At 46.5% G+C, this 25,722-nt stretch overlaps 1 protein-coding gene across 5 annotated transcripts in view; it reads right to left on the bottom strand.

Moving 5' to 3' along the window:
- The window catches only part of LOC139276259 (E3 ubiquitin-protein ligase Midline-1), a 329,304-nt gene that overhangs the window by 68,738 nt on the left and 234,844 nt on the right, over positions 1-25,722 (bottom strand). For all 5 annotated transcript variants that reach the window (XM_070893986.1, XM_070893985.1, XM_070893989.1 and 2 more), the window contains exon 3: positions 9,338-9,433. In XM_070893986.1, coding sequence (XP_070750087.1) covers positions 9,338-9,433 — 96 coding nt within the window. The remainder of the gene's footprint in view (positions 1-9,337; positions 9,434-25,722) is intronic.

The raw sequence follows: 25,722 nt of genomic DNA, 5'->3' as shown, positions 1-25,722 counted from the left end.
CAAACTCCCGACTCCCCCATCTCCAGCCATCACAATATCCCTGCCACTGTTAATCCACCAAACTGTTTCCCTCATGTTTATCAGAGTCCCACCAAATCACTCACTATCTCCCACCTCTGCCGGCCCCCTTGTGTGGTCCCTATCTTTACTTGCTTGTGTCAGAGGGCACAAACTCAAATGTTCCCTGGTCTACTCACTCATCATCAGACTTGGCTTGACCATGTCAACCAATACTGTACCTCGCTCACCTCAGCCAAATCCTGCTAGTACTCTAGAGTCATTCTGGAAGCCAAGAACAACCTAAAGCTCCTTTACGCAGGGACTATCTGCCTTCTTAAACTTTTGGTCCTACCCCCTCCAATACCAAGTGGGATGAACTTGTGGATTTATTCACAGGATTGAGATCATCCATGCAATCACCTCTGCCACTCCTTCCTCTGCCTCTGCTATCAAACTCACCTCAGGCTCTCTCTCACTTCAATTCATTGAGCAATTTTTCCCTGGTATCCCCCTCCTCCACCCCCCCCCCTTTCCAAACTTATCTCTTCTAGGAGACCCGCCATCTGTTCCCTTGATCTCCGTCCCTTCCAATGCCTAACCACTCACCTAACTCTCCTGGTTCTCATGCCAGCAGACAGTGTCATCAGAATCTTTTGCTCGAGCACCCTCTCTCCCTTTCAGAACTGCCATCTTCAATACCCTCCACTAAAAAACATACTCTGACCCATTATAGAAGAACAAAATAATTTGGGTGTGCAGGTACACAACTCAACAACAACTTGTATTTACATAGCCCCTCCCCCGAATCCAGCTCCGCCCCTCCCCCGAATCCAGCTCCGCCCCTCCCCCGAATCCAGCTCCGCCCCTCCCCCGAATCCAGCTCCGCCCCTCCCCTGAATCCAGCTCCGCCCCTCCCCCGAATCCAGCTCCGTCCCTCCCCCGAATCCAGCTCCGCCCCTCCCCCGAATCCAGCTCCGCCCCTCCCCTGAATCCAGCTCCGCCCCTCCCCCGAATCCAGCTCCGCCCCTCCCCTGAATCCAGCTCCGCCCCTCCCCCGAATCCAGCTCTGTCCCAAGGCGCTTCACATGAGTATTATGAGATTTTTAAAAAAATTGACACCGAGCTGCGTAAGTAGAAATTAGCGCAGGTGACCAAAAGCTTGGTCAAAGGGTTATGTTTTAAGGAGCATCTTGAAGGAAGGAAGAAAGAGAGGTAGAGAGGTGGACAGGTTTAGGCAGGGAGTTCCAGAGCTTGGGCCGAGGCAACAGAAGGCACGGCCCACCAATGATTGAGCGATTATAATCAGAGGAGTGCAGACATCTCGGGGCGGGGGGTGGTCCTGAGGCTGGAACAGATTACAGAGATAGGGAGGTGTGAGGCCATGGAGGGATTGAAAATACGGATGAGAATTTTGAAATCAAGGCGTTGCTTAAAATCACTAAAAACTAGATTAATTAAAAAAGCTCATGGAATGTTAGTCTTTTATCTCAAGGGGGTTGGAATACAATGGGTGGGGGTTGGGGATAATGCTTCAGTTGTACAGAGCTCAGATTAGACCACATCTGGAGAGTTGCATTTACTTCTGAGCACAGCACCTCTGGAATGATATATTGGCCTTGGGAGTGGGTACAGCACAGATTCACCAGAATACTGGGGCTTAAAGGGTTAAATTTTGAGGAACAGCTGCATAAACCTAGCCTGGAGTCCCTTGAGTTTAGAAGATTATGGTGTTTAAAATGATGAAAGGATTCATTAGAATAGATACAGAGAAGCTATTTCCTCTGGTGGGGGAATCCAGAACAAGACGCCACAATCAAAATTGGAGCGAGCCATTTGTAGATATATTATGTATATATAAATGAAATCAGGAAGCACTCTTTCATCCAAAGGTAGTGGAAATCTAGGACTCTCCCAAAAGGTTGTGCATGCTGGGGACCAATTGAAATATTGAAGACTGAGATTAATCATTTATTGTTGGGTAATGCTATCAAGGGTTACGGGGCTAAGGTGGGTAAATAGAGTTGAGGTACAGATCAGCCATGATCTAATTGAATGGCAGGCAGGCTTGAGGGCCTAAATGGCCTACTGTTGTTTGTATGTCCCCTTCCAGCTACGCAGCATCTATTAACCACCTTCTCCTTTTTAAGGTCTTCAAAGGTCACCCCATTCCCTGCCTATCTCTCCGTCAATTGTCTCTGTTTGGAACTGTTCAATCTTGCTTCACTTCAGTGGTGCTTACAGCACCCAAGACTGTTATGGGTAAAGTTGCGAATGATTTTCTCTCTGACTGTGGTGCAAAGTCCCTCCTTTATCTCTCCACAGTGCAATATGGCTGACAACTTCATCCGCCTTCATCGTTTCCCCTTCATTGTCCAGCTGTGTGGGACTGCCCTCGAATAGTTCCACTACTGCCTATCCTAAGATAACCAATCCATCTCCAGCGATGACTTCTCTTCCTGTCCCTGCTACGTCACTTCCAGAGACCCTCAAGGATCTATCCTTGCCCGTCTCCTCTTCATCAACTAAATGCTGGCACTCACTGGCAGTCATGTTAGATATTAACCATGGCTCAGTGGTAGTGCTCTTACCTCCGAGTCAGAAGGTCATGGGTTCATAGCCCCACTCCAGAGACTTGAGCACAAAATCTAGACTGACACTTCAGTGCAGTACTGTCGGAGGTACCATCTTTTGGGTGAGATGTTAAACTGAGGCCCCATCTGCCCTCTCAGCTGGATGCAAAATATCCTAGCATAATTATGAAGAGGAGCAGGGGAATTCTCCCCGGTGTCTTGGCCAATATTTATCCCTCAACCATTACTAACACAGATGACCTGGCCATTATCTCAATGCTGTGTGTGCAACCTTGCTTGTGCGCAAATTGGCTGCCGTGCTTCCTACATTACAACAGTGACGACACTTGAAAAGATGTTAATTGGCTGCAATGTTCTTTGGGACGTCCTGAGGTTGTGAAGGGCAATTTATAAATGAAATTCTTCCTTTCTTCTTTCACTTACATCATCCACAGGCATGGAGTCAGCTTCCAAATTTGTGATGATGACACCCAGTTCTACCTTCCCACCAGTTCATTTGAGCACCTTTGTGTTGTCAGATTGCCTGCCTGACAGACTAAACCAGGCCCAACGTCCTGTTGGAGTTGAGCTGCAAAGCTCACACCTATATCACCAAGATTGCTTACTTCCACCTCCAACAACGCCCACCTCTGCTTTGATTATGGCACTGAAACCCTAGCCCAAAATTTTGTCACCTCTAGGCTAGATTTTCCCAATGCTCTCCTTGCTGGCACCCCCATTCTCCACCCTCCAGAAACTTCAACTTGACCAAAGGCCAGCTGCCCATGTGCTACTCTGCACTCAGGCCTAAGCACCCATCATCCCTGTACTCACTGACCAACATTGGCTCCCTGTTTCTCAACATACTGGGGCCGAAATCCTTTTTATAGCCCGGTTAGCACCTCTGGGGCGCGTTAACGGGGTACAAAGAAGTTTTTGCCGGGGCGAGAGGTTTGATTGCACCTCCAGGGAAATTGCCCCAGAGGTTTGGGGGGGAGTGGGTGGGGGCGATGTGCCGGTAGCAGCGCTCCCCACGATTTGCGCCTCGGACTAGTGCACAACCGCCGATAACATCATCACCTTCATCATCACCTTGCGGGCCGCAAGGAATGCACCGGCGGATGTTACTGCCAGCTTCGCGGGGCGCTGGCGGATATCCACCACCAGGGCGCCCCTTAAAGGACAGGCCTTTTGTGCCGCGGGCTGCCATGTCTTTTTAGTCAGCTGACTCTCCCGTCAGCCCGATAATGGCGGCCCTCGCGTTAACCGGGCCGCCATCCTGCAGCCTGGCACTCCGTTATGGGTGCTGTGCTGCTGGCCCGGTCGATTTCCTCCATGGTGGCCCAGTGGTGGCCACCAAAGGGCCTGCAGAGTGCGCTGTGGCCCTCCCTTTAAATGAAGGGGAGGAGTGTTGTAGCGAGTCAGCACTATGTGGAGCATCAGCTTGACACTGCAATCAGCGCCACTCTGCCGCTCCGGGAGAGCCCAGCCCTCTCGAAGGACACAGAGCGCTAGAGACAGCGCTCCACGTTCTTGGAGGGGCGCACATGCCCAATTCTGCGTCGGGGCGGGACTTCCGGGCCGGGCGATAAATGTCCTGGCCCGGACGTTTACCGCCCCCGATCAGGGTGCAGGCAATTCTGGCCCCACTGTATTTAAAGTCACTGTCCTCATCTTCAAATCTCTCTCCTAGCTCAACCCACCTTATCGTTGCAACTTCCTCTAGCCTTACGTCCCCCCTCCCACCCTGCATTCCTCTGAAACATAGAAACATAGAAAATACGTGCAGGAGTAGGCCATTTGGCCCTTTGAGCCTGCACCGCCATTCAATAAGATCATGGCTGATCATTCCCTCAGTACCCTTTTCCTGCTTTCTCGCCATACCCCTTGATCCCCTTAGCCGTAAGGGCCAAATCTAACTCTCTCTTGAACTGGCATCAACAACACTCTGCGGCAGGGAATTCCACAGGTTAACAACTCTGTGAGTGAAGAAGTTTCTCCTCATCTCAGTCCTAAATGGTTTACTCCTTATCCTAAGACAATGTCCCCTGGTTCTGGACTTCCCCAAAATCGGGAACATTCTTCCCGCATCTAACCTGTCCAGTCCCGTCAGATTCTTATACGTTTCTATGACATCCCCTCTCATCCTTGTAAACTCCAGTGAATAAAGGCCCAGTTGATCCAGTCTCTCCTCATATGACAGCCCAACCATCTCTGGAATCAGTCTGGTGAACCTTCACTGCACTCCCTCAATAGCAAGAACGTCCTTCCTCAGATTAGGAGACCAAAACTGAAACAACATTCCAGATGAGACCTCACTAAGGCCCTGTACAACTGCAGTAAGACCTCCTTGCTCCGATACTCAAATCCTCTAGCTATGAAGGCCAACATACCATTTGCCTTCTTCACCGCCTGCTGTACCTGCATGCCCACTTTCAGTGACTGATGAACCATGACACCCACGTCTCGTTGCACCTCCTCTTTTCCAAATCTATCGCCATCCAGATAATATTCTGCCTTCGTGTTTTTGCCCCCAAAATGGATAACCTCACATTTATCCACATTATACTGCATCTGCCATGCATTTGCCCACTCACCTAACCTGTCCAAATCACCCTACAGCCTCTTAGCGTCCTCCTCACAGCTCACACCACCACCTAGGTTTAGTGTCATCCGCAAACTTGGAGATATTACACTCAATTCCTTCATCTAAATCGTTAATGTATATTGTAAAGAGCTGAGGTCCCAGCACTGAGCCCTGCGGCACTCCACTAGTCACTGCCTGCCATTCTGAAAAGGACCCATTTATCCCGACTCGCTGCTTCCTGTCTGCCAACCAGTTCTCTATCCATGTCAGTACATTACCCCCAATACCATGTGGTTTAATTTTGCACACCAATCTCTTTTGCGGGACCTTATCAAAAGCCTTTTTAAAGTCCAAATACACCACATCCACTGGTTCTCCCTTGTCCACTCTGCTAGTTACATCCTCTAAAAATTCCAGAAGATTCGTCAAGCATGATTTCCTTTTCATAAATCCATGCTGACTTAGTCCAATCCTGTCACTGCTTTCCAAATGCGCTGTTATTTCATCCTTAATGATTAATTCCAACATTTTCCCCACCACTGATGTCAGGCTAACCGGTCTATAATTACCTGTTTTCTCTCTCCCTCCTTTTTAAAAAAGTGGTGTTACATTAGCTACCCTCCAGTCCATAGGAACTGATCCAGAATCTATAGACTGTTGGAAAATGATCACCAATGCATCCATTATTTCTATGGCCACTTCCTTAAATACTCTGGGATGCAGACTATCAGGCCCTGGGGCTTTATCAGCCTTCAATCCCATCAATTTCCCCAACACAATTTCCCACCTGTTAAGGATATCCTTCAGTTCCTCCTTCTCACTAGACCTACTGTCCCCTAGTACATTCGGAAGGTTATTTGTGCCTTCAGGAAGACAGAACTGAAGTATTTGTTCAATTCGTCTGCCATTTCTTTGTTCCCCATTATAAATTCACCTGAATCCGACTGCAAGGGACCTACGTTTGGCTTCACTAATCTGACTCTGTTCTTGTGTGCATCCCCCCTGCACTCCATTATTGATGGCAGAGCCTTTAACTGTCTGTGCCCCAGTCTCTGGAAGTCCCTCCACAACTCCCTCCACATTGCCAATTCTCTCACCACCTATTAAAACCGCCTCATGACTGAGCTTTATGACCAAACCCTTGGTCAACTCTCCTAACTCTCACACCATGGCTTGGCATCCATTTCTTTATCTTATATTTTTCTGACCCTGCTTGAAGGTTCCTCGAGATGTTGACTACATTAAGAAGGTATTATATAAATATAAGTTGCGGTTGTGATGCAAACAAGATAATTTTGGTGTATAATTAAAATCCCTCCATGGCCTTGCACCTCCCTAGCTCTGTAATTTCCTCCAGCCCTACAACCTACCCCCCTCACTCCCAAGAACTGCATTCCATCAAGTCCAACCTCTCGTGCACCCCCCACGCCCTGCCGATGTCAGAGCCCCCCACAAATACTGAGAATCCCTGACTGATGAGACCCCCCCACCAATAAATGTGGAAGCCTGTGATTCCCGAGCCCTCCGATTCCGACTCTCCAGCCTCCTCCACGTGGTCACAGCACTGCGGATGACATCACCGAGGTGGAAGTTGCTCTAACAGCAGCCAATGGTGTCACAAAGTGGGGGCGAGAGCACTACGGCAGCAAATTTAAATTGCTGAATCACCCAGGCTGCTGAAGGCAGCACTTGGGGTGAGGGATCCCTGATTCCGGGAGGGTTTTGAACCCTGCACCGTGCAGCAATGGAAAGCATTGGTACAATAAATTTGAAAACTTAAATTTATTGTTCTTGTTACACTGTGAGCACAGCACAATCTAAGTTAAGTGAGTTTTGATTGGACAATGTGGTGTCGTTATAATAGGGTTCCATTTTGTGATACAGGGTACCCTGTACTGTGTTGGGGCTTCGATTGGTTTGGGGTACACTGATTTAAAACAGGCAATCACTAGGGTCTACTATCTACAACCTCATTTTAAGCCCTGTGTGGCAACTGCCAATGATATGAAGCGGTATAATAATAGGACTAGCTAGGGTGTAACAGGGGCAGTTACACAATCTCAGGGCATGCTGGGGGCCATATATCATGCCAAGGGGAAAACATCAACTATTTGACACAACACAGCTGGAACTCTGAGATTCTGTTACTGTTTTTAACTCCATCCAAACGATTACTTTTTAAGGACGTATTCAGACTCGACTACAAAATGCAGGTCTGACTACAGCTGAAAGCCTCTTACAGTTTCTGCACTTTTTCTGCTTGGTGGGGTGGAGGGGCGGTGGTGTATTGGGAGAAAGGGGCGGAGGGGTCATGGAGAGGATCTGTGCCCTTGATGAAGTAAAGACCTTAACATGTTCATAAAGAACGGGTTTCCGATTTCACTACACCACACACACTTGGAAGTCTTCCTTCAGTATTATTTATGTCAGATGTACAGCAGGAATTTATAATGCTAATAAAGGAATTGCATTCGAGGGAAGGTAACGGCTAATCCCCCAGCAGGCAATAGGGATTAAAAGCCACTCTGACTACAACTCTCATTAACAATAATAATTGAAGTAAGCAGGAGGAATTAAAGAGATTGGGAGTGGAACGATTAAAATGTTAAGGTACTGTACAACTTAGCAGCCAAGTAGGGAAAGCTTCAGTCTGCATCTGTACAGACTGCTTGTTGCTGATGCTGGGGCAAAGAGAGATTTCCTGGCCCCATTCATTTTGTTGAGCACTAAAAACAGTATCGATGAAAGAACTTGCATTTATATAGCGCCTTTCACAACCTCAGGGCGTCTCTAAGCACTTTACAATCGATGGAGTGTTTTTGAAATGTAGTCACTTTTGAAATGTAGGAAACGCAGCAGTCAATTTGCACACAGCAAACTCCCACAAACGGCAATGTGATGATGACCAGATAGGCTGTTTTTAGTGATGTTGGATGAGGGATAAATATTGGCCAGTATACCAGGGAGATCTTCCCAAAGCTCTCCGCATCTAGGGTTTTTGTAGCTTCAGGTCTGGGTCTGTTGTAGATTAATTGAGAGAGATTAATTGCTATGGTTACTCAACAACTCCATTATCATTGTATCATGTGATTACCAGGATGGCAGAAAGAATACTAGATGTCTTTTTCATCTAGGAATTGCTATGATGTCTCTTCCCCATACTCAAATCAGCTGGAATATCTCATTGTCTGTTATCAAGGCCTTAACAAGATTTTTTTCTGGCACTATTTTCCGTAAGCACATTTGGGATCAAGCCAAATGTTTTGGTGGCAAAAACCTGGACAAATGTGTTATCACTTTTGTACCGTTTTTGCTCACAGATTTTCTCACATCTGTAGCAAGTAACACACAGAGGAAAATACGGCCCAACAGAAATTGCTTCAAAAGTGGTATTTACTACCAGTCCTTAGGGAGGTAATTTACACTAACAAAGGCAACCTGGGACCACCAGATCGGCCAGCGATTTTACTTTCCATGGCCTTCAACGGAAGGTATAATCGGGCATTGTGTACAACGGGTGGGCCACCTGATCCCGTTAGTTTCCTGCAAGACAGGTTAGGTTAAAATTACCCACTTGTGTTACATCAATCAAGCAGATTGTTGGTTTTATTAATATCAACAGAACTAGTAGGATATACCCCAGGATTAACCAATCCGAACAAAATCTCAACACAGAATACCACAGAATTACTGAAAGTGAGTTTATTGTCGAGTGACCTGTGTGTTATGCTACTACACTCATAGATGGAAATGTTGACCCACATACACACCAGTCTTACTACAATGTGGGTGTTGATTATGCAGAAGATAACAGAATTTTGCAGTTATAAACATCACACCTTAACAGAATGATAACAGCTGAAACCTAAACATGTTGGCTCCAAACTAGCTATAATTCTTACATAAACCCTTTAATGTTTCTTAAATTGCATTAACCCAACACCTCCTGCTTAGTTAGCAATCCCCTGTGGAATCCTAACAACCTAATCTAAGCCATGTGTTAGGCTGTATCACACAGAACACATTCTCATAATCCCACAATATTAATACCGACTGTACCTTAAGCTATTTTTCCTATTATATCACACTATTCAATGCCTTGCAATCCTATTGGCACTGCTTCTACTTACTACAGACCCACACAGGTTTATTTCTGGATGTTACTCCAGTGAGCACTCACCTCTACATGCTGACATGTCTGGATTAATCTGCCCATTAATGTTTCCAGCTCGTTATTCCTCTTAATTAGACTGGCCAGGTTGGTCTCCAGACTTTGCTGTTTGAGGAAGAAATGAGAGACTGTTACAGGTGGTAGACATCGCTGTCCTCTCACGTGGAGAGTCAAGACCAAAGCAAAAATCATGAAAGTGTCGCAAAGGAAATTTGGGCGTCTTTGTTTAGATTCGCTACTGGGCTGGGTGGTTTCCCTAGCAATGGGCTACTTGCTCTGGCTACTGGGCCAGAGGTCATGGCATGAACTTTCAACTTGCTGCTCGGGTGTAAAACCGGAGTCTGCCGACTGTTATATATAAATCAACGGAAATTAAAATCGGATGCCGCTCAATGCCTTCATGCAAATCATTGACAAAGGTCTTGCAGGATGCCTCAACAGAACTTAACGCCCTTGCAGCTCCGCTTTTGTGGGAGTGTAGGCTGTTCTGGATGGATGGGCCAAATGGCATTCTTTATCCGAAACATCTCGCATCTTGTGAACATCGTTTTGCTGAAATACTGGGGGAAATTTCTCTTCTTCATTGTTAGTACTGAAATCATAAGCGTGTTCTTTATACGTGCGTTCATAATTTAATTAGCGCAACATCCCCAAAATGGCCACAGCTGCAGGAGGTGTCAGTGGTATTAGAGACTCTGCACAATGCATCACCAATTGAAAGACACTTCAGCACACTTTATTGCAAAATATAATTGAATTATCCCATTGGGCAGCTCCACAACACACAATGCTCCTGTACTTCACATTACACCCTTGCACTTTGAAGCAAAGATAGGCATTTTTTTAAAAAACAATAGAAAAATAAAATCAGCTGTTCATCAAAGGAAAGAAAAGATCGTGCATTTATATAGCGCCTTTCACAAACTCAGGGCACCCCAAAGTGCTTTACAGCCAGTGCAGTTTTTTTGAAGTGCAGTCACTGTTGTAATGTAGCAAATTTGCACACAGCAATGTCCCACAAACAGCAATGAAATAATGACCTGATAATGTGCTTTAGTGATGTTGGTTGAGATTGAATACTGATGAGGACACCGGGGAGAACCCCCCCTGCTCGATTTTGAATAGTGTCACAGGATCTTTTACGTCCACCAGAGAGGGCAGATGGGGGACTCGGTTTAACGTCACATCCAAATGACAACACTCCCGACAGTGTAGTAGTCCCACAGCACTGCACCAGGAGTGTCAGCCTCAATTATATGCTCCAATCTCTGGAATATGACTTGAAACCATGACCTTCTGATGCAGATATGAGAGTGCTACTATCTGAGCCAAGCTCGACACCTAGGAACAATTATGTCCAACATGCACATCAGTAGAGTACACATGCTCTGCTGATTTCCACCGAATTTAATCTGATGGATGCAAATAGAATCAGAGATTCACAGTGCAGAAGGAGGTCATTCGGCCCATTGCATCTGTGCCAATTCTTTGAAAGAGCTATAAGTCTGTTGGATGATCTAGAAGTCGCACTCCCCTGCTCTTTCCCCAAAACCCTGCTAATTTTTCCTTTTCATATTCAATCGGGATTTTTAAAAAATTTGTTCTGGGATGTGGGTGTCACTGACAAGGCCAGCATTTATTGCCCTAACCCTAATTGCCCTCGAGAAGGTGTTGGTGAGTCAACTTCTTGAACCGCTGCAGATCTTGTGGTGAAGGAACTCCCACAGTGCAGTGGAGTTCCAGGATTTTGACCCAGTGACAATGAAAGAACGCCGATATATTTCCAAGTCAGGATGATGTGTAACTTGGAGGGGAACTTGCAGGTGATGGTGTTCCCATGCACTTGTTGCTCTTGTCCTTCTAGGTGGTAGAGGGCGCGAGTTTGGGAGGTACTGTCGAAGAAACCGTGGTGAGTTTCTGCAGTGAATCTTGTAGATGATTCACACTGCAGCCACGGTGCACCGGTGGTGGAGGGAGTGAATGTTGAAGGTGGTGGATGGGGTGCCAATCAAACGGGCTGTTTTGTTCAGGGTGGTGTCGAGCTTCTTCAGTATTGTTGGAGCTGCATTCATCCAGGTAAGTGGAGGGTATCCCATTGCACTCCTGACTTGTGCCTTGTAGAAGGTGGAAAGGCTTTGGGGAGTCAGGAGGTGAACACTTGCCGCAGAATACCCAGCCTCTGATCTGCTCCTGCAGCGATATCATGGGGCTGGAATGATTGACCTCCAATAACCACAACCATCTTCCTTTGTGCTAGGTATGACTCCAGTCCGTGGAGAGATTTCCCCCTAATTCCCATTGACTTCAATTTTATTGGGCTTCTTCATGCCACACTCGGTCAAATGCCGCCTTGATATCAAGGGCAGTCATTCTCAACCCGCTTCTGGAATTCAGCTCTTTGGTCCATGTTTGGACCAGGGCAGTAATGAGGTTTGGAGCCGAGTGGACCTGGCGGAACCCAAACTGAGCTATCGGTGAGCAGGTTATTGGTGAGTAAGTGCCACTTGATAGTACTGCCGACAACACCTTCTATCACTTTGCTGATGATTGAGAGTAGATTGATGGGGCGGTAATTGGCCGGATTAGATTTGTCTTACTTTTTGTGCACAGGACATACCTGGGCTGTTTTCCACATTGTCGGGTTGATGCCAGTGTTGTAGCTGTACTGGAACAGCTTGGCTAGAGGCGCGGCTAGTTCTGAAGCACAAGTCTTCAGCACGACAGCCGGGATGTTGTCGGGGCCCATAGCCTGCTGTATCCAGTGCGCTCAATGGCTTCTTGATTTCACGTGGAGTGAATTGAATTGGCTGAAGACTGGCTTCTGTGAAAGTGGGGACCTCAGGAGGAGGCCGATATGAATCATGCACTCGGCACTCATGGCTGAAGATGGTTGTAAACACTTCAGCCTTGTCTTTTGCACTTGCATGCTGGGCTCCGCCATCATTGAGGATATCCATGGAGCCTCCTCCTCCTGTTAGTTGCTTAATTGTCCACCACCATTCACGACTGGATATGGCAAGACTGCAGTGTTTGGATTTGATCTGTTGATCGCTTAGCTCTAATTATAGCATGCAGTTTCTGCTGTTTAGCATGCATGTAGTCCTATGTTGCAGCTTCCCAAGTTTAGCACCTCATTTTTAGGCATGCTTTGTGCTGCTCCTGGCAAGTTCTTCTACACTAATCATTCAACCACGGTTCGTCCCCTGGCTTGATGGCAATGGTAGAGTGAGGGATATGCCGGGACATGAGGTTATAGATTGTGGTGGAGTACAATTCTGCTGCTGCTGATGGCTCAAAATGCCTCATGGATGCCTAGTTTTTTTTGAGCTGCTAGATCTGTTCTGAATCTATCCCATTTAGCACGGTGGTAGTGTGAAGACGGGGCATCGTGTCCACAATGACTGCCGTGATTGCTGCTACCAATGCTGTCATGGAAAGATATATCTGTGACAGATAGATTGGTGAGGATGAGATCAAGTCATTTTTTTCCTCGTGTTGGTTGTCTTGCCACCTGTCGCAGGCACAGTTTGGCATCTATGTCGTTCAGGACTTGGCCAGCTCGGTCAGTAGTGGTGCTACCGAGCCACTTTTGCTGATAGACATTGAAGTCTCCCACCCAGAGTACATTCTGTGCCCTTGCTAACCTCAGTGCTTCTTCCAAGTGGTGTTCACCATGGAGAAATACTGATTCATCAGCTGAGGGAGAGCAGTAGTTGGTAATCAGCAGGAGGTTTCCTTGCCCATGCTTGACCTGAAGCCATGAGACTTCATGGGGTCTAGAGTCAATGTTGAGGACTCCCAGGGCCACTCCCTCCCGACTGTATATCACTGTACCACCACCTCGGGTGGGTCTGTCCTGTCGGTGGGACAGGACAGACCCAGGGACGGTGATGGAGGAGTCTGGGACATTGGCTGAAAGGTATAATTTTGTGAGTATGGCTATGTCATTCCTATTTATCCAATTTCCTTTTGAAAGTTACTATTGAAACTGCGTCCCCCATCCACTCAGTGCATTCCAGATCATAGCAACTCGCTGTTTAAAAAATGTGCTCTTATTTTCCCTCTGGTTCTTTTGCCAATTACCTTAAATCTATGTCCCCTGGTTACTGACCCTTCTGCCAGTGCAAATAATTTCTCTATGAACACCTCTATTAAATCACCCATAAACTTTCTCTGCTCTAAGGAGAACACCTCAGATTTTCTAATCTTTCCACATAAGAGATGTCCCTAATCCCTGGTATCATTCTGGCAAATCTAGTAATCATGTCAAAATATGACATTCCTGCTTGTGAATGGTACCAATTTGACAAAAAAATTCTTCCTTAAACCCTACTGCTTTGGCAAACTCTGAATTTTATATATATTTAATGGCATCATCCCGTCAACTTTAAGGGTGCAGGTCCCCTACAACTATAGGGTAGATGCAAAGGGGTATTGTTTTGCACCGACTCTACAGGTATATTGTAAATGCAGCCTGAATCTGGAGTCAAGACCTGATCTGATACTGAAGCGAAGAGGAATCTGGCGTTAGCGAGGTGGTAACGGCTCAAAGTGGGCTCGGTGGCCTGACTGTCCCAGCAACACCTGGGATGCGGCTGACCCTATCCTGAAAGGGGCCTACTACTAGATGTCCAAAGCGTCAGCCTGTTCCAGGCAATAGGTCCCTTTTACTATAGAAATCAGGATCCTATGACGTAAATAGGACACCGATTGGCATTTTAACTCAGAACTGGTTGTAATCTGGAACTGAAGATTCCTGCTAAAGGTAAGTGTAAATGAGCAAGTCCAAGATCATTGCACAAACTTATAGATCAGGAGAACCCAAGCTGAATTTCCAGGTGCCATTGAAGTGTAGTCAATGTTCTAATGTAGTGAATGCGGCAGCCAATTTTCACACAGCAGGATCCCAGAAACAGCAATGTAATAAATGATCAGATCATCTGTTTTAATGATATTGGCCAGTACACCAACAACTTGCATTTATATAGCGCCTTTAACGTACTGCAACGTCCCAGTGCGCTTCACAGGAGAACCATGAGATAAAAATTTGACACCGAGCCGCATAAGTACAAATTAACGCAGGTGGTATGTTTTAAGGAGTGTCTTGAAGGAGCAAACAGAGGTAGAGAGGCGGGAGTTCCAGAGCTTGGGGCCTAGGCAACAGAAGGCACGGTCACCAATGGTTGAGCGATTATAATCAGGGATGCTCAAGAGGGCAGAATTAGAAGAGCGCAGACATCTCGAGGGATTGTGAGGCTGGACGAGATTACAGAGATAGGGAGGAACGAGGCCATGGAGGGATTTGAAAATAAGGATGAGAATTTTTTTAAATTGACAAGTTGCTTAACTGGATGCCAATGTAGGTCAGTGAGCACAGGGGTGATGGGTAAGCGGGACTTGGTGCGAGTTAGGACACGGGCAACCGAGTTTTGGATCACCTCTAGTTTATGTAGGGTAGAATATGGGAGGCCAGCCAGGAGTACATTGGAATAGTCAAGTCTAGAGATAACAAAGGCATGGATGAGGGCTTCGGCAGCGGATTAGCTGAGGCAAGGGTGGAGACGAGTGATGTTACGGAGGTGGAAATAGACGGTCTTCGTTATGCTGCAGATATGTAATCGATAGCTCATTTCAGGGTCAAATATGACACCAAGTTTGCGAACAGACTGGTTGAGCCTCAGGTACAAGTTGGGGAGAGGGATAGAGTCAGTGGCTAGGGAACGGAGTTTGTGGCAGGGACCGAAAATAATGGCTTCAGTCTTCCCAATATTCAATTGGAGAAAATTTATGCTCATCCAGGACTGGATGTTGGACAAGCAGTCTGACAATTTAGAGACCGTGGAGGGGCCGAGAGAAGTGGTAGTGAGGTACTAGGGAGAATTCATAGAAACATAGAAAATAGGTGCAGGAGTAGGCCATTCGGCCCTTCTAGCCTGCACCGCCATTCAATGAGTTCATGGCTGAACATGCAACTTCATTACCCCATTCCTGCTTTCTCGCCATACCCCTTGATCCCCCTAGTAGTAAGGACTTCATCTAACTTCTTTTTGAATATATTTAGTGAATTGGCCTCAACAACTTTCTGTGGTAGAGAATTCCACAGGTTCACCACTCTCTGGGTGAAGAAGTTTCTCCTCATCTCGGTCCTAAATGGCTTACCCCTTATCCTTAGACTGTGACCCCTGGTTCTGGACTTCCCCAACATTGGGAACATTCTTCCTGCATCTAACCTGTCTAACCCCGTCAGAATTTTAAACGTTTCTATGAGGTCCCCTCTCATTCTTCTGAACTCCAGTGAATACAAGCCCAGTTGATCCAGTCTTTCTTGATAGGTCAGTCCTGCCATCCCGGGAATCAGTCTGGTGAACCTTCGCTGCACTCCCTCAATAGCAAGAATGTCCTTCCTCAGGTTAGGAGACCAAAACTGTACACAATACTCCAGGTGTGGTCTTACCAAGGCCCTGTACAACTGTAGCAACACCTCCCTGGCCCTGTACTCAAATCCCCTCGCTATGAAGGCCAACATGCCATTTGCTTTCTTAACCGCCTGCTGTACCTGCATGCCAACCTTCAATGACTGATGTACCATGACACCCAGGTCTCGTTGCACCTCCCCTTTTCCTAATCTGTCACCATTCAGATAATAGTCTGTCTCTCTGTTTTTACCACCAAAGTGGATAACCTCACATTTATCCACATTTTACTTCATCTGCCATGCATTTGCCCACTCACCTAACCTATCCAAGTCGCTCTGCAGCCTCATAGCATCCTCCTCACAGCTCACACTGCCACCCAACTTAGTGTCATCCGCAAATTTTGAGATACTACATTTAATCCCCTCGTCTAAATCATTAATGTACAGTGTAAACAGCTGGGGCCCCAGCACAGAACCTTGCGGTACCCCACTAGTCACTGCCTGCCATTCTTCAAAATAGTGCCATGGGATCTTTTACACCCAGCCGAGAGGTTTAATGTCTCATCCAAAAGACAGCACCGCTGACAGTGCTGCACCCCTCGGTACTGGAGTGTCAGCCTGGATTTTATGACCCAGTCTCTGGAGTGGGCCTTGATTCCACAAACATCTGACTCAGTGGCGAGAGTGCTACCATTGAGCCACGGCTGACAAGAGCCCGATTATTTGTACTGTTTACACACAGAAACAGGCTGATAGAAAACAAGACACATACAATGGGGAAAAATCACAAAAACAGAATCGTAACTAAATTAATTTAGTTGTGTGTTTTTTCCAATAAGTAATACAGCTAGGGGAGTGCAGCTAAAAGTGCCTTAAGGGGTTAAATGTAACCCCCCCCCCCCCCCCCCCACCCCACAGTTGGTGGGAGAGGTTCTGGGCAGGGTTTAATTTTTAAAATGGCAAACCTGACCCCAACCCGTCACGAACGAGTCTACTGAACTGCAGTGGGTTTGGGATTGTCCGAGAAACGTGCCCTGGAGAGGCGGGTTGGTAATTAGAATATTTAAACAAGGCTCCGTGCCTCAGATTTTGCAATCGATATGGATTTAATGACTGTGGGCCGGGTTTCCCAGGGCTCGGGGGTCCCAGCAGCTGAAGGAAGGTGGGAGATGGCGGCTGAAGCTTTTCCCCCCGGCTCCTCGAGGAAACCTGCGTGATCTCTCCCTCCCCTGGCCATCTCCCTTCCCGCAATCTCACTTGCCCCACCCTGCGATATCTCCTCCCCCACCCCACCACCCCTCCCACCCAGGTGATCTCTTCCCACCCCCAGCAACCTCTCTGTCCCTGCCCGGCAATCCCCCTTTCCCCCAACCCTCCTGCGATCTCTCTTCTCCCATCCCATGATATCTTCCCTTGGGCAATCTCTCCTCCCACCTCCTCCCCCTGCTCCCCCACCCATCTCTCTCCCCCCGCTAATCTCTCTCTTCCATCCCACATCGTCCTCGCCAATCTCTCTCTTCCATCCCACATCCTCCTCGCCAATCTCTCTCTCCCCCCTCCCCCCCTACAATCTCACCTCCCCGGGCAATAATTCTCCCCTCACCCCCCATCCCGGCGCTCTCTCTCTCTCTTCTCCCCTCCCCTCTCCCCCACCCACCCACCAATCTCACCTCCCTTCCCGCAATCTCTCCACACCCGGTAATCTCACTAACCCCCCCTACCCCCCCACCCCCGATGGTCTCCCCTCTTCCCCCACTCCCCCCCCCCCCAGCCGGTCTCTCTCCCTCCCAACGATCACTTTGCCCCGCCCGGCACCAACCCCCAATCTTCTCGTTACCGGGGACTTCCCTGAGTAACCTTGCAGCACAGGCTTTCCTGCCTGACAGCCAGCGAGCCTTCAATCTGTCTGGTTGACGAGTAGCTCGCGGTTAGGATTTTAATCCCAGGCATGGCTCCTTTCTCATTGGGCGTGGGAGAGGAGGGAGGGATAAAATCCTGGCTACAGCACTATGACATAAAGTCATGACAAAGAGCAGCGTGTTGTCCCTTGCAATGTGACAACCCCGAGGGAAGAGCACACATGACCCGATTCCATTCCAACCCTGGGGAAGCTGGGATTTTCCAGTGTTTCCGTCTCTTCCCATGCTCTCCCTAGAGGGCAGGGAAATCACGGGCCCGTGCCACAAGAAAGAGGAAGCCCAGCCATTAGTTCTTCAACTCCTTTCTTCACGGCGACACTGCACTTTTAGAGAAAGAACAAGCGAGAATAAGATGCAAGAAAGAGATAAAATAGACAGTATTTGAGCTAGCATCTCGGGGAATGGATGTGTGAACACATAACCCGCTCGAATAAAAGCTCCCTGTTTGTCTTTACTTCATTCTTGGGATGTGGACGTTGCTGATGAGGGCGGCAGTTATGGCCCGGCCTTGGTTGCACTGAGACGGTGGAGAACCACTACAGCTTGTTATTCTCTGTAGCAGTTTTGTCAAACTGAGTCAAACGCAAAATTGCGGATGCTGGAAATATGAAATAAAAAGAGAAGGTGCTGGAAACACTCCACAGCTCAGGCAGCGTCGGCGGCGAGAGCAACAGAGTTATCGTTTCAGAACTGCTTTCATCGACCTGAATAGACAACGCTGTTTCTCTCGCCACAGACGTTGCCTGACCTGCATTTTATGATACAACTGAGCGACTTGCCAGGCCGCTTCAGAGGGCAGTTCAGAGTCAACCACGTTGGCGTGGGACTGGAGTCACGTATAGGCCGTACCGGGTAAGGGCAGCAGGTTTCCTTCCCTGAAGGACATTAGTGAACCAGATGGTTTTTTGTGACAATCCAACTGATTCATGATCACGGTTACTGATACCAGCTTTTTATTACCAGACTTTTAAAACTGAATTCAAATTCTCACACTGCCATGGTGGGAACTGAACTTGCATTCACTGGATTACTAGTCCAGTAACATACACACTATTATGAATAATGCAGATGAGGGACATGAATAATGGAAGACAAAGGTCAATGAAGTGATGGAGAAAGGGGGATGGAGGAAGAGAGCTTACCTTATCGAAGGGCTTTATATTCATGTTAAGCATAGGTAAAAGAAAACAAAAAAAAACAAAATTGGCAACCATTTTTTCTCATCTTCGGACAGCTGTTCAATGAATTAAACTATGAAATCTCAGCTCACTGTACACTTGGTTCAGCCCCTCAGTCTCTGCTATTAAAGGACTGTAAACTGTGAGTTTCAAACACTCAGCAGGGGATTGACATTACTCTATGTATCAGGACTACTGGAGGTGCTAATGTGGTGTGTTTGTATTAATGGAGGGTTAGTGCACTTTTGCCCAACCTTGCAGGCTTTAGCCTGTGGGAATGCACAGACCTGGGATGTCGATTTTCTTGGCCTGCCCAGCATCAATTAAAGACAGGCATGCTAACTGATTCTTGTGTGCCTTCCAGACAGTAAAGGATTAATGAAACCAAAACAGGAAATACCAGAGACCCTCAGCGGGTCAGGTAGCATCTGTGGAGAGTTTGGACCCATCCGCAAACTGGAGGATATCACAGATGGACAGCATTTAAAAAAGGAACAGAACAAAGGGAAGGGGAATACACATACACACACACACACACACACAAACACATACACACAGACACATAAAGACACAAACATACACACACACGAACAAACAGATACACACACTGACACACATACATACACAGACACACACACATATATTTAAAACAAGACACAAGGCACACACACAAACACCAAAAAATGGTCAGCCAAAAAATGACAAATGTATGATTATGGTGAAGGTTCCTCACTTACTCCAGCATGAAGACAACTTGAACAATTGTCTCCTCAAAGATACGGATCACCTGCTTGACCATTGCTTATGACACCACAACATAAACCCTGTATTCCCAGCAAACTGCATTCACGGCAGCAAATGGCAGAAACATCATTGCGCAGACACTTGGTGTACTCAAACAATGGTGTGATGGATTAGGATAGGAATACCACAGAGATAGGTGCCATTCAGCCCCTTAAGCCTGTTCTGCCATTTAGTTACATCATGCTTGATCTGTACCTCAACTTCATTTACTCGCCTTTGCTCCATATCCCTTAGCCAACAAAAATCTATTGATCTCAGTCTTGAAAATGTCAACTGACCCCGCAGCATCCACCGCCTTTTGAGGGAGGGAGTTCCAGATCTCCGCTACTCTTTGTGTGAAGAAATTCTTCCTGATTTCACTCCTAAATGGCTCTGCTATAATTTGAAGATTGAGCTCACCTTGTGTTGGGGTCCCCACAAGGCGAGGTTTGATGTGCTGCATTCTGTACAACAGATCATGGAAGGAGACACGCACCGGTTAGTGGAAGGAGACACACACCGGTTAGTGGAAGGAGACACAGACCGGTTAGTGGAAGGAGACACACACCGGTTAGTGGAAGGAGACACACACCGATTAGTGGAAGGAGACACACACCGGTTAGTGGAAGGAGACACACACCGGTTAGTGGAAGGAGACACACACCGGTTAGTGGAAGGAGACACACACTGGTTAGTGGAAGGAGACACACACCGGTTAGTGGAAGGAGACACACACCGGTTAGTGGAAGGAGACACACACCGGTTAGTGGAAGGAGACACACACCGGTTAGTGGAAGGAGACACACACTGGTTAGTGGAAGGAGACACACACCGGTTAGTGGAAGGAGACACACACTGGTTAGTGGAAGGAGACACACACCGGTTAGTGGAAGGAGTAGTGGAAGATGGGCTACAATAAGCCATGGCACAGGAGAAGGGGGGAACGAAGGACAATGACGAGGAGGTAGAAGCAACTCAGTAGCCACTGCAGGCCCCAGTAAGCCCTGATTGAGCAATTCTTTCCTTGAAGCCAGGTTTTATGCTTAATTGGGACATTCTTTTGTTCAAACATAACCATTTCTTAGTGTTGTTTATGTGGAGGCCAAGAATTTCAAACACTGACTGTAAAGTTGAAAGTATTTACATTGAACCTAATAGTGAATGTCCAGTGTGTATTTAAAATGATGTACTGCCGTCACCATCCATTGCAATACATGCACTAGTCCCCTCTAGTATTTCTACTTTGCCACTTCTATGTAATGTGCTACTAGTGGGTACAAGTATGGAGGCTTCCCTTGAAATCTGCTATGGATGTGCTTGATATTCAGCCGGTCACTTATCTCCGCATGCAGCAAACCCAGATAGTCCTGCCTGTTTGACAGGAATAACCAAACTCATTCCAGCTGTGCGGTATTACTTGCTTTCACAATCTTTAAGTGTCAACTGTGGTTCAACGACAGCACTTTTGCCTCTGAGTCAGAAGGTTATGGGTTCAAGCCCCACTCCAGAAATGTGATCATATGACCTAGACTGACACTTCAGTGTAGTACTGAGGGAGTGCTGCTCTGTCAGAGGTGCCGTCTTCCAGATGAGATGTTATGAGCTATGAGGAAAGACTGAATAGGCTGGGTTTGTTTTCCTTGGAACACAGGAGTCTGAGGAGTGACCTTATTGAGGTGTATAAAATTATGAGAGGCCTAGATAGAGTGGATAGGAAGGACCTATTTCCATTAGCAGAGGGGTCAACAACCAGGGGACATAGAGTTAAAGTAATTGGTAACAGGTTGAGAGGAGATATGAAACATAGAAAATAGGAGCAGTAGTAGGCCATTCGGCCCTTCGAGTCTGCACCACCATTCAATATGATCATGGCTAATCCTCTATCTCAACACTGTATTCCCGCTTTTTCCCCATGCCCCTTGATGTTTTTTGTGTCTAGCAATCTATCTATCTCCCTCTTAAATATATTCAGTGACTTGGCCTCCACAGTCTTCTATGGTAGAGAATTCCACAGGTTCACCACCCTCTGAGTGAAAAGATTTCTCCTCATCTCGGTCCTAAATTTCCGACCCCGTATCCTGAGACTGTGACGCCTTGTTCTAGACTTCCCAGCCAGGGGAAACATCCTCCCCGCATCCAGTCTATCCAACCCAGTCAGAATTTTATACGTTTCAATGCGATCCCCTCTCATTCTTCTAAACTCTAGTGAATACAGGCCTAGTCGACCCAATACCTCCTCATACAACAGTCCTGCCATCCCAGGAATCAGTCTGGTGAACCTTCACTGCACTACCTCTATGGCAAATATATCCTTTCTCAGGTAAGGAGACCAAAACTGCACACAATACTCCAGGTGCAGTCAAACCAAGGCCCTCTATAATTGTAGTAAGACATCCTTGCTCCTGTACTCAAATCCTCTTGCAATGAAGGCCAACATACTATTTGCCTTCCTAAGTGCTTGCTGCACCTGCATATTTGCTTTCAATGACTGGTGTACAAGGACACCCAGGTCCCTTTGTACATCGACATTTCCCAAGCTATCACCATTTAAATAATACTTTGTCCTTATATTTTTCCGACCAAAGTAGATAACTTCACATTTATCCACGTTATACTGCATCTGCCATGTGTTTGCCCACTCACTCAACCTATCTAAATCGCCTTGCAGCATCTTTGCATCCTCCTCACAACTCACAATCCCGCCTAGTTTTGCGTCGTCAGCAAACTTGGAAATATTACTTTTGGTTCCCTCATCCAAATCATTTATATATGTGAATGGCTGGGGCCCAAGCACTTGATAGAGAATTCAAACAGGTTGCATTCAGACAGGCTGTGAAAATTCACAGACCCCAAGTCAAAGCTGCTACGTGCAACTCAGCATGTTGCATTAAGTCATCAATCAACTTGACATTTTAGGACCTTGGGTGGCGAGCCAATTAAAAGGTTAGCAGACTATCAATTCAGCCAAAAAGGTCAAAGAAAGCGAGTTCTTTTCTATAAATTGAACCAGGTATAAGTACAGCCATTTTGGCCATGTGGTCTCAGAAGGACAAAGGCCTGGCTTAAAGCCAGAAGCTTGTTGCTGCTGCCAGAATAAAGTTACATTAAAACTACAATAGGAGTTCGTATTTCATTGGGAATTAAGAGATCTAACACACTGATCCCATGGTACCCCACTAGTCACTGCCCACCACCCCGAAAGAACATAAGAATTAGGAACAGGAGTAGGCCATCTAGCCCCTCGAGCCTGCTCTGCCACTCAACAAGATCATGGCTGATCTGGCCATGGACTCAGCTCCACTTACCCGCCCACTCCCCATAACCCTTAATTCCCTTATTGGTTAAAAATCTATCTATCTGTGATTTGAATACATTCAATGAGCTCGCCTCAACTGCTTCCCTGGGCAGAGAATTCCACAGATTCACAACCCTCTGGGAGAAGAAATTCCTTCTTAACTCGGTTTTAAATTGGCTCCCCTGTATTTTGAGGCTGTGCCCCCTAGTTCTAGTCTCCCCGACCAGTGGAAACAATCTCTCTGTCTTTATCTTGTCTATCCCTTTCATTATTTTAAATGTTTCGATAAGATCACCCCTCATCCTTCTGAACTCCAACGAGTAAAGACCCAGTCTACTCAATCTATCATCATAAGGTAACCCCCTCATCTCCGGAATCAGCCTAGTGAATCGTCTCTGTGTCCCCTCCAAAGCTAGTATATCCTTCCTGAAGTAAGATGACCAAAACTGCACGCAGTACTCCAGGTGCGGCCTCACCAATACCCTGTACAGTTGCAGCAGGACCTCCCTGCTTTTGTACACCATCCTTCTCGCAATGAAGGCCAACATTCCATTCGGCTTCCTGATTACCTGCTGCACCTGCAAACTAACTTTTTGGGATTCATGCACAAGGACCCCCAGGTCTCTCTGCACCGCAGCATGTTGTAATTTCTCCCCATTCAAATAATATTCCCTTTTACTGTTTTTTTTTCCAAGGTGGATGACCTCACATTTTCTGACATTGTATTCCATCTGCCAAACCTTAGCCCATTCGCTTAACCTACCTAAATCTCTTTGCAGCCTCTCTGTGTCCTCTACACAACCCGCTTTCCCACTAATCTTTGTGTCATCTGCAAATTTTGTTACATTACACTCTGTCCCCTCTTTCAGGTCATCTATGTATATTGTAAACAGTTGTGGTCCCAGCACCGATCCCTGTGGCACACCACTAACCACCGATTTCCAACCCGAAAAGGACCCATTTATCCCGACTCTCTGCTTTCTGTTAGCCAGCCAATTCTCTATCCATGCTAATACATTTCCTCTGACTCTGCGTATCTTTATCTTCTGCAGTAACCTTTTATGTGGCACCTTATCGAATGCCTTTTGGAAATCTAAATACACCACACCCGTCGGTACACCTCTATCCACCATGCTCGTTATATCCTCAAAGAATTCCAGTAAATTAGTTAAACATGATTTCCCCTTCATGAATCCATGTTGCGTCTGCTTGATTGCACTATTCCTATCTAGATGTCCCGCTATTTCTTCCTTAATGATAGCTTCAAGCATTTTCCCCACTACAGATGTTAAACTAACCGGCCTATAGTTACCTGCCTTTTGCCTGCCCCCTTTTTTAAACAGAGGCGTTACATTAGCTGCTTTCCAATCCGCTGGTACCTCCCCAGAGTCCAGAGAATTTTGGTAGATTATAACGAATGCATCTGCTATAACTTCCACCATCTCTTTTAATACCCTGGGATGCATTTCATCAGGACCAGGGGACTTGTCTACCTTGAGATCCATTAGCCTGTCCAGCACTACCCCCCTAGAGATAGTGATTGTCTCAAGGTCCTCTCTTCCCACATTCCTATGACCAGCAATTTTTGGCATGGTTTTTGTGTCTTCCACTGTGAAGACCGAAGCAAAATAATTGTTTAAGGTCTCAGCCATTTCCACATTTCCCATTATTAAATCCCCCTTCTCATCTTCCAAGGGACCAACATTTACTTTAGTCACTCTTTTCCGTTTTATATATCGGTAAAAGCTTTTACAATCTGTTTTTATGTTTTGCGCAAGTTTACTTTCGTAATCTATCTTTCCTTTCTTTATTGCTTTCTTAGTCATTCTTTGCTGTCGTTTAAAATTTTCCCAGTCTTCTAGTTTCCCACTAACCTTGGCCACCTTATACGCATTGGTTTTTAATTTGATACACTCCTTTATTTCCTTGGTTATCCCTTCTCTTACTGCCCTTCTTTTTCACTGGAATATATTTTTGTTGAGCACTATGAAAGAGCTCCTTAAAAGTTCTCCACTGTTCCTCAATTGTGCCACCGTTTAGTCTGTGTTCCCAGTCTACTTTAGCCAACTCTGCCCTCATCCCACTGTAGTCCCCTTTGTTTAAGCATAGTACGCTCGTTTGAGACACTACTTCCTCACCCTCAATCTGTATTACAAATTCAACCATACTGTGATCACTCATTCCGAGAGGATCTTTTACTTGGAGATCGTTTATTATTCCTGTCTGATTACACAGGACCAGATCTAAGATAGCTTGCTCCCTTGTAGGTTCTGTAACATACTGTTCTAGGAAACAATCCCATATGCATTCTATGAATTCCTCCTCAAGGCTACCCCGTGCGATTTGATTTGACCAATCGATATGTAGGTTAAAATCCCCCATGATTACTGCCGTTCCTTTTTCACATGCCTCCATTATTCCCTTGATTATTGTCCGCCCCACCATGAAGTTATTATTTGGGGGCCTATAAACTACGCCCACCAGTGACTTTTTCCCCTTACTATCTCTAATCTCCACCCACAATGATTCAACATTTTGTTCATTCGAGCCAACATCGTCTCTCACAACTGCCCTGATATCATCCTTTATTAACAGAGCTACCCCACCTCCTTTCCCTTCTTGTCTATCTTCCCGAATTGTCAGATACCCCTGTATGTTTAATTCCCAGTCTTGGCCACCCTGCAACCACGTTTCTGTAATGGCCACCAAATCATACCCATTTGTAATGATTTGTGCCGTCAACTCATTTACTTTGTTTCGAATGCTGCGTGCGTTTAGGTAGAGTGTTTTAATACTCGTTTTTA

This window comes from Pristiophorus japonicus, chromosome 11, assembly GCF_044704955.1.
Source record: "Pristiophorus japonicus isolate sPriJap1 chromosome 11, sPriJap1.hap1, whole genome shotgun sequence".
NCBI lineage: Eukaryota > Metazoa > Chordata > Chondrichthyes > Pristiophoridae > Pristiophorus > Pristiophorus japonicus.
This window is presented reverse-complemented; position numbering and strand designations above follow the sequence as displayed.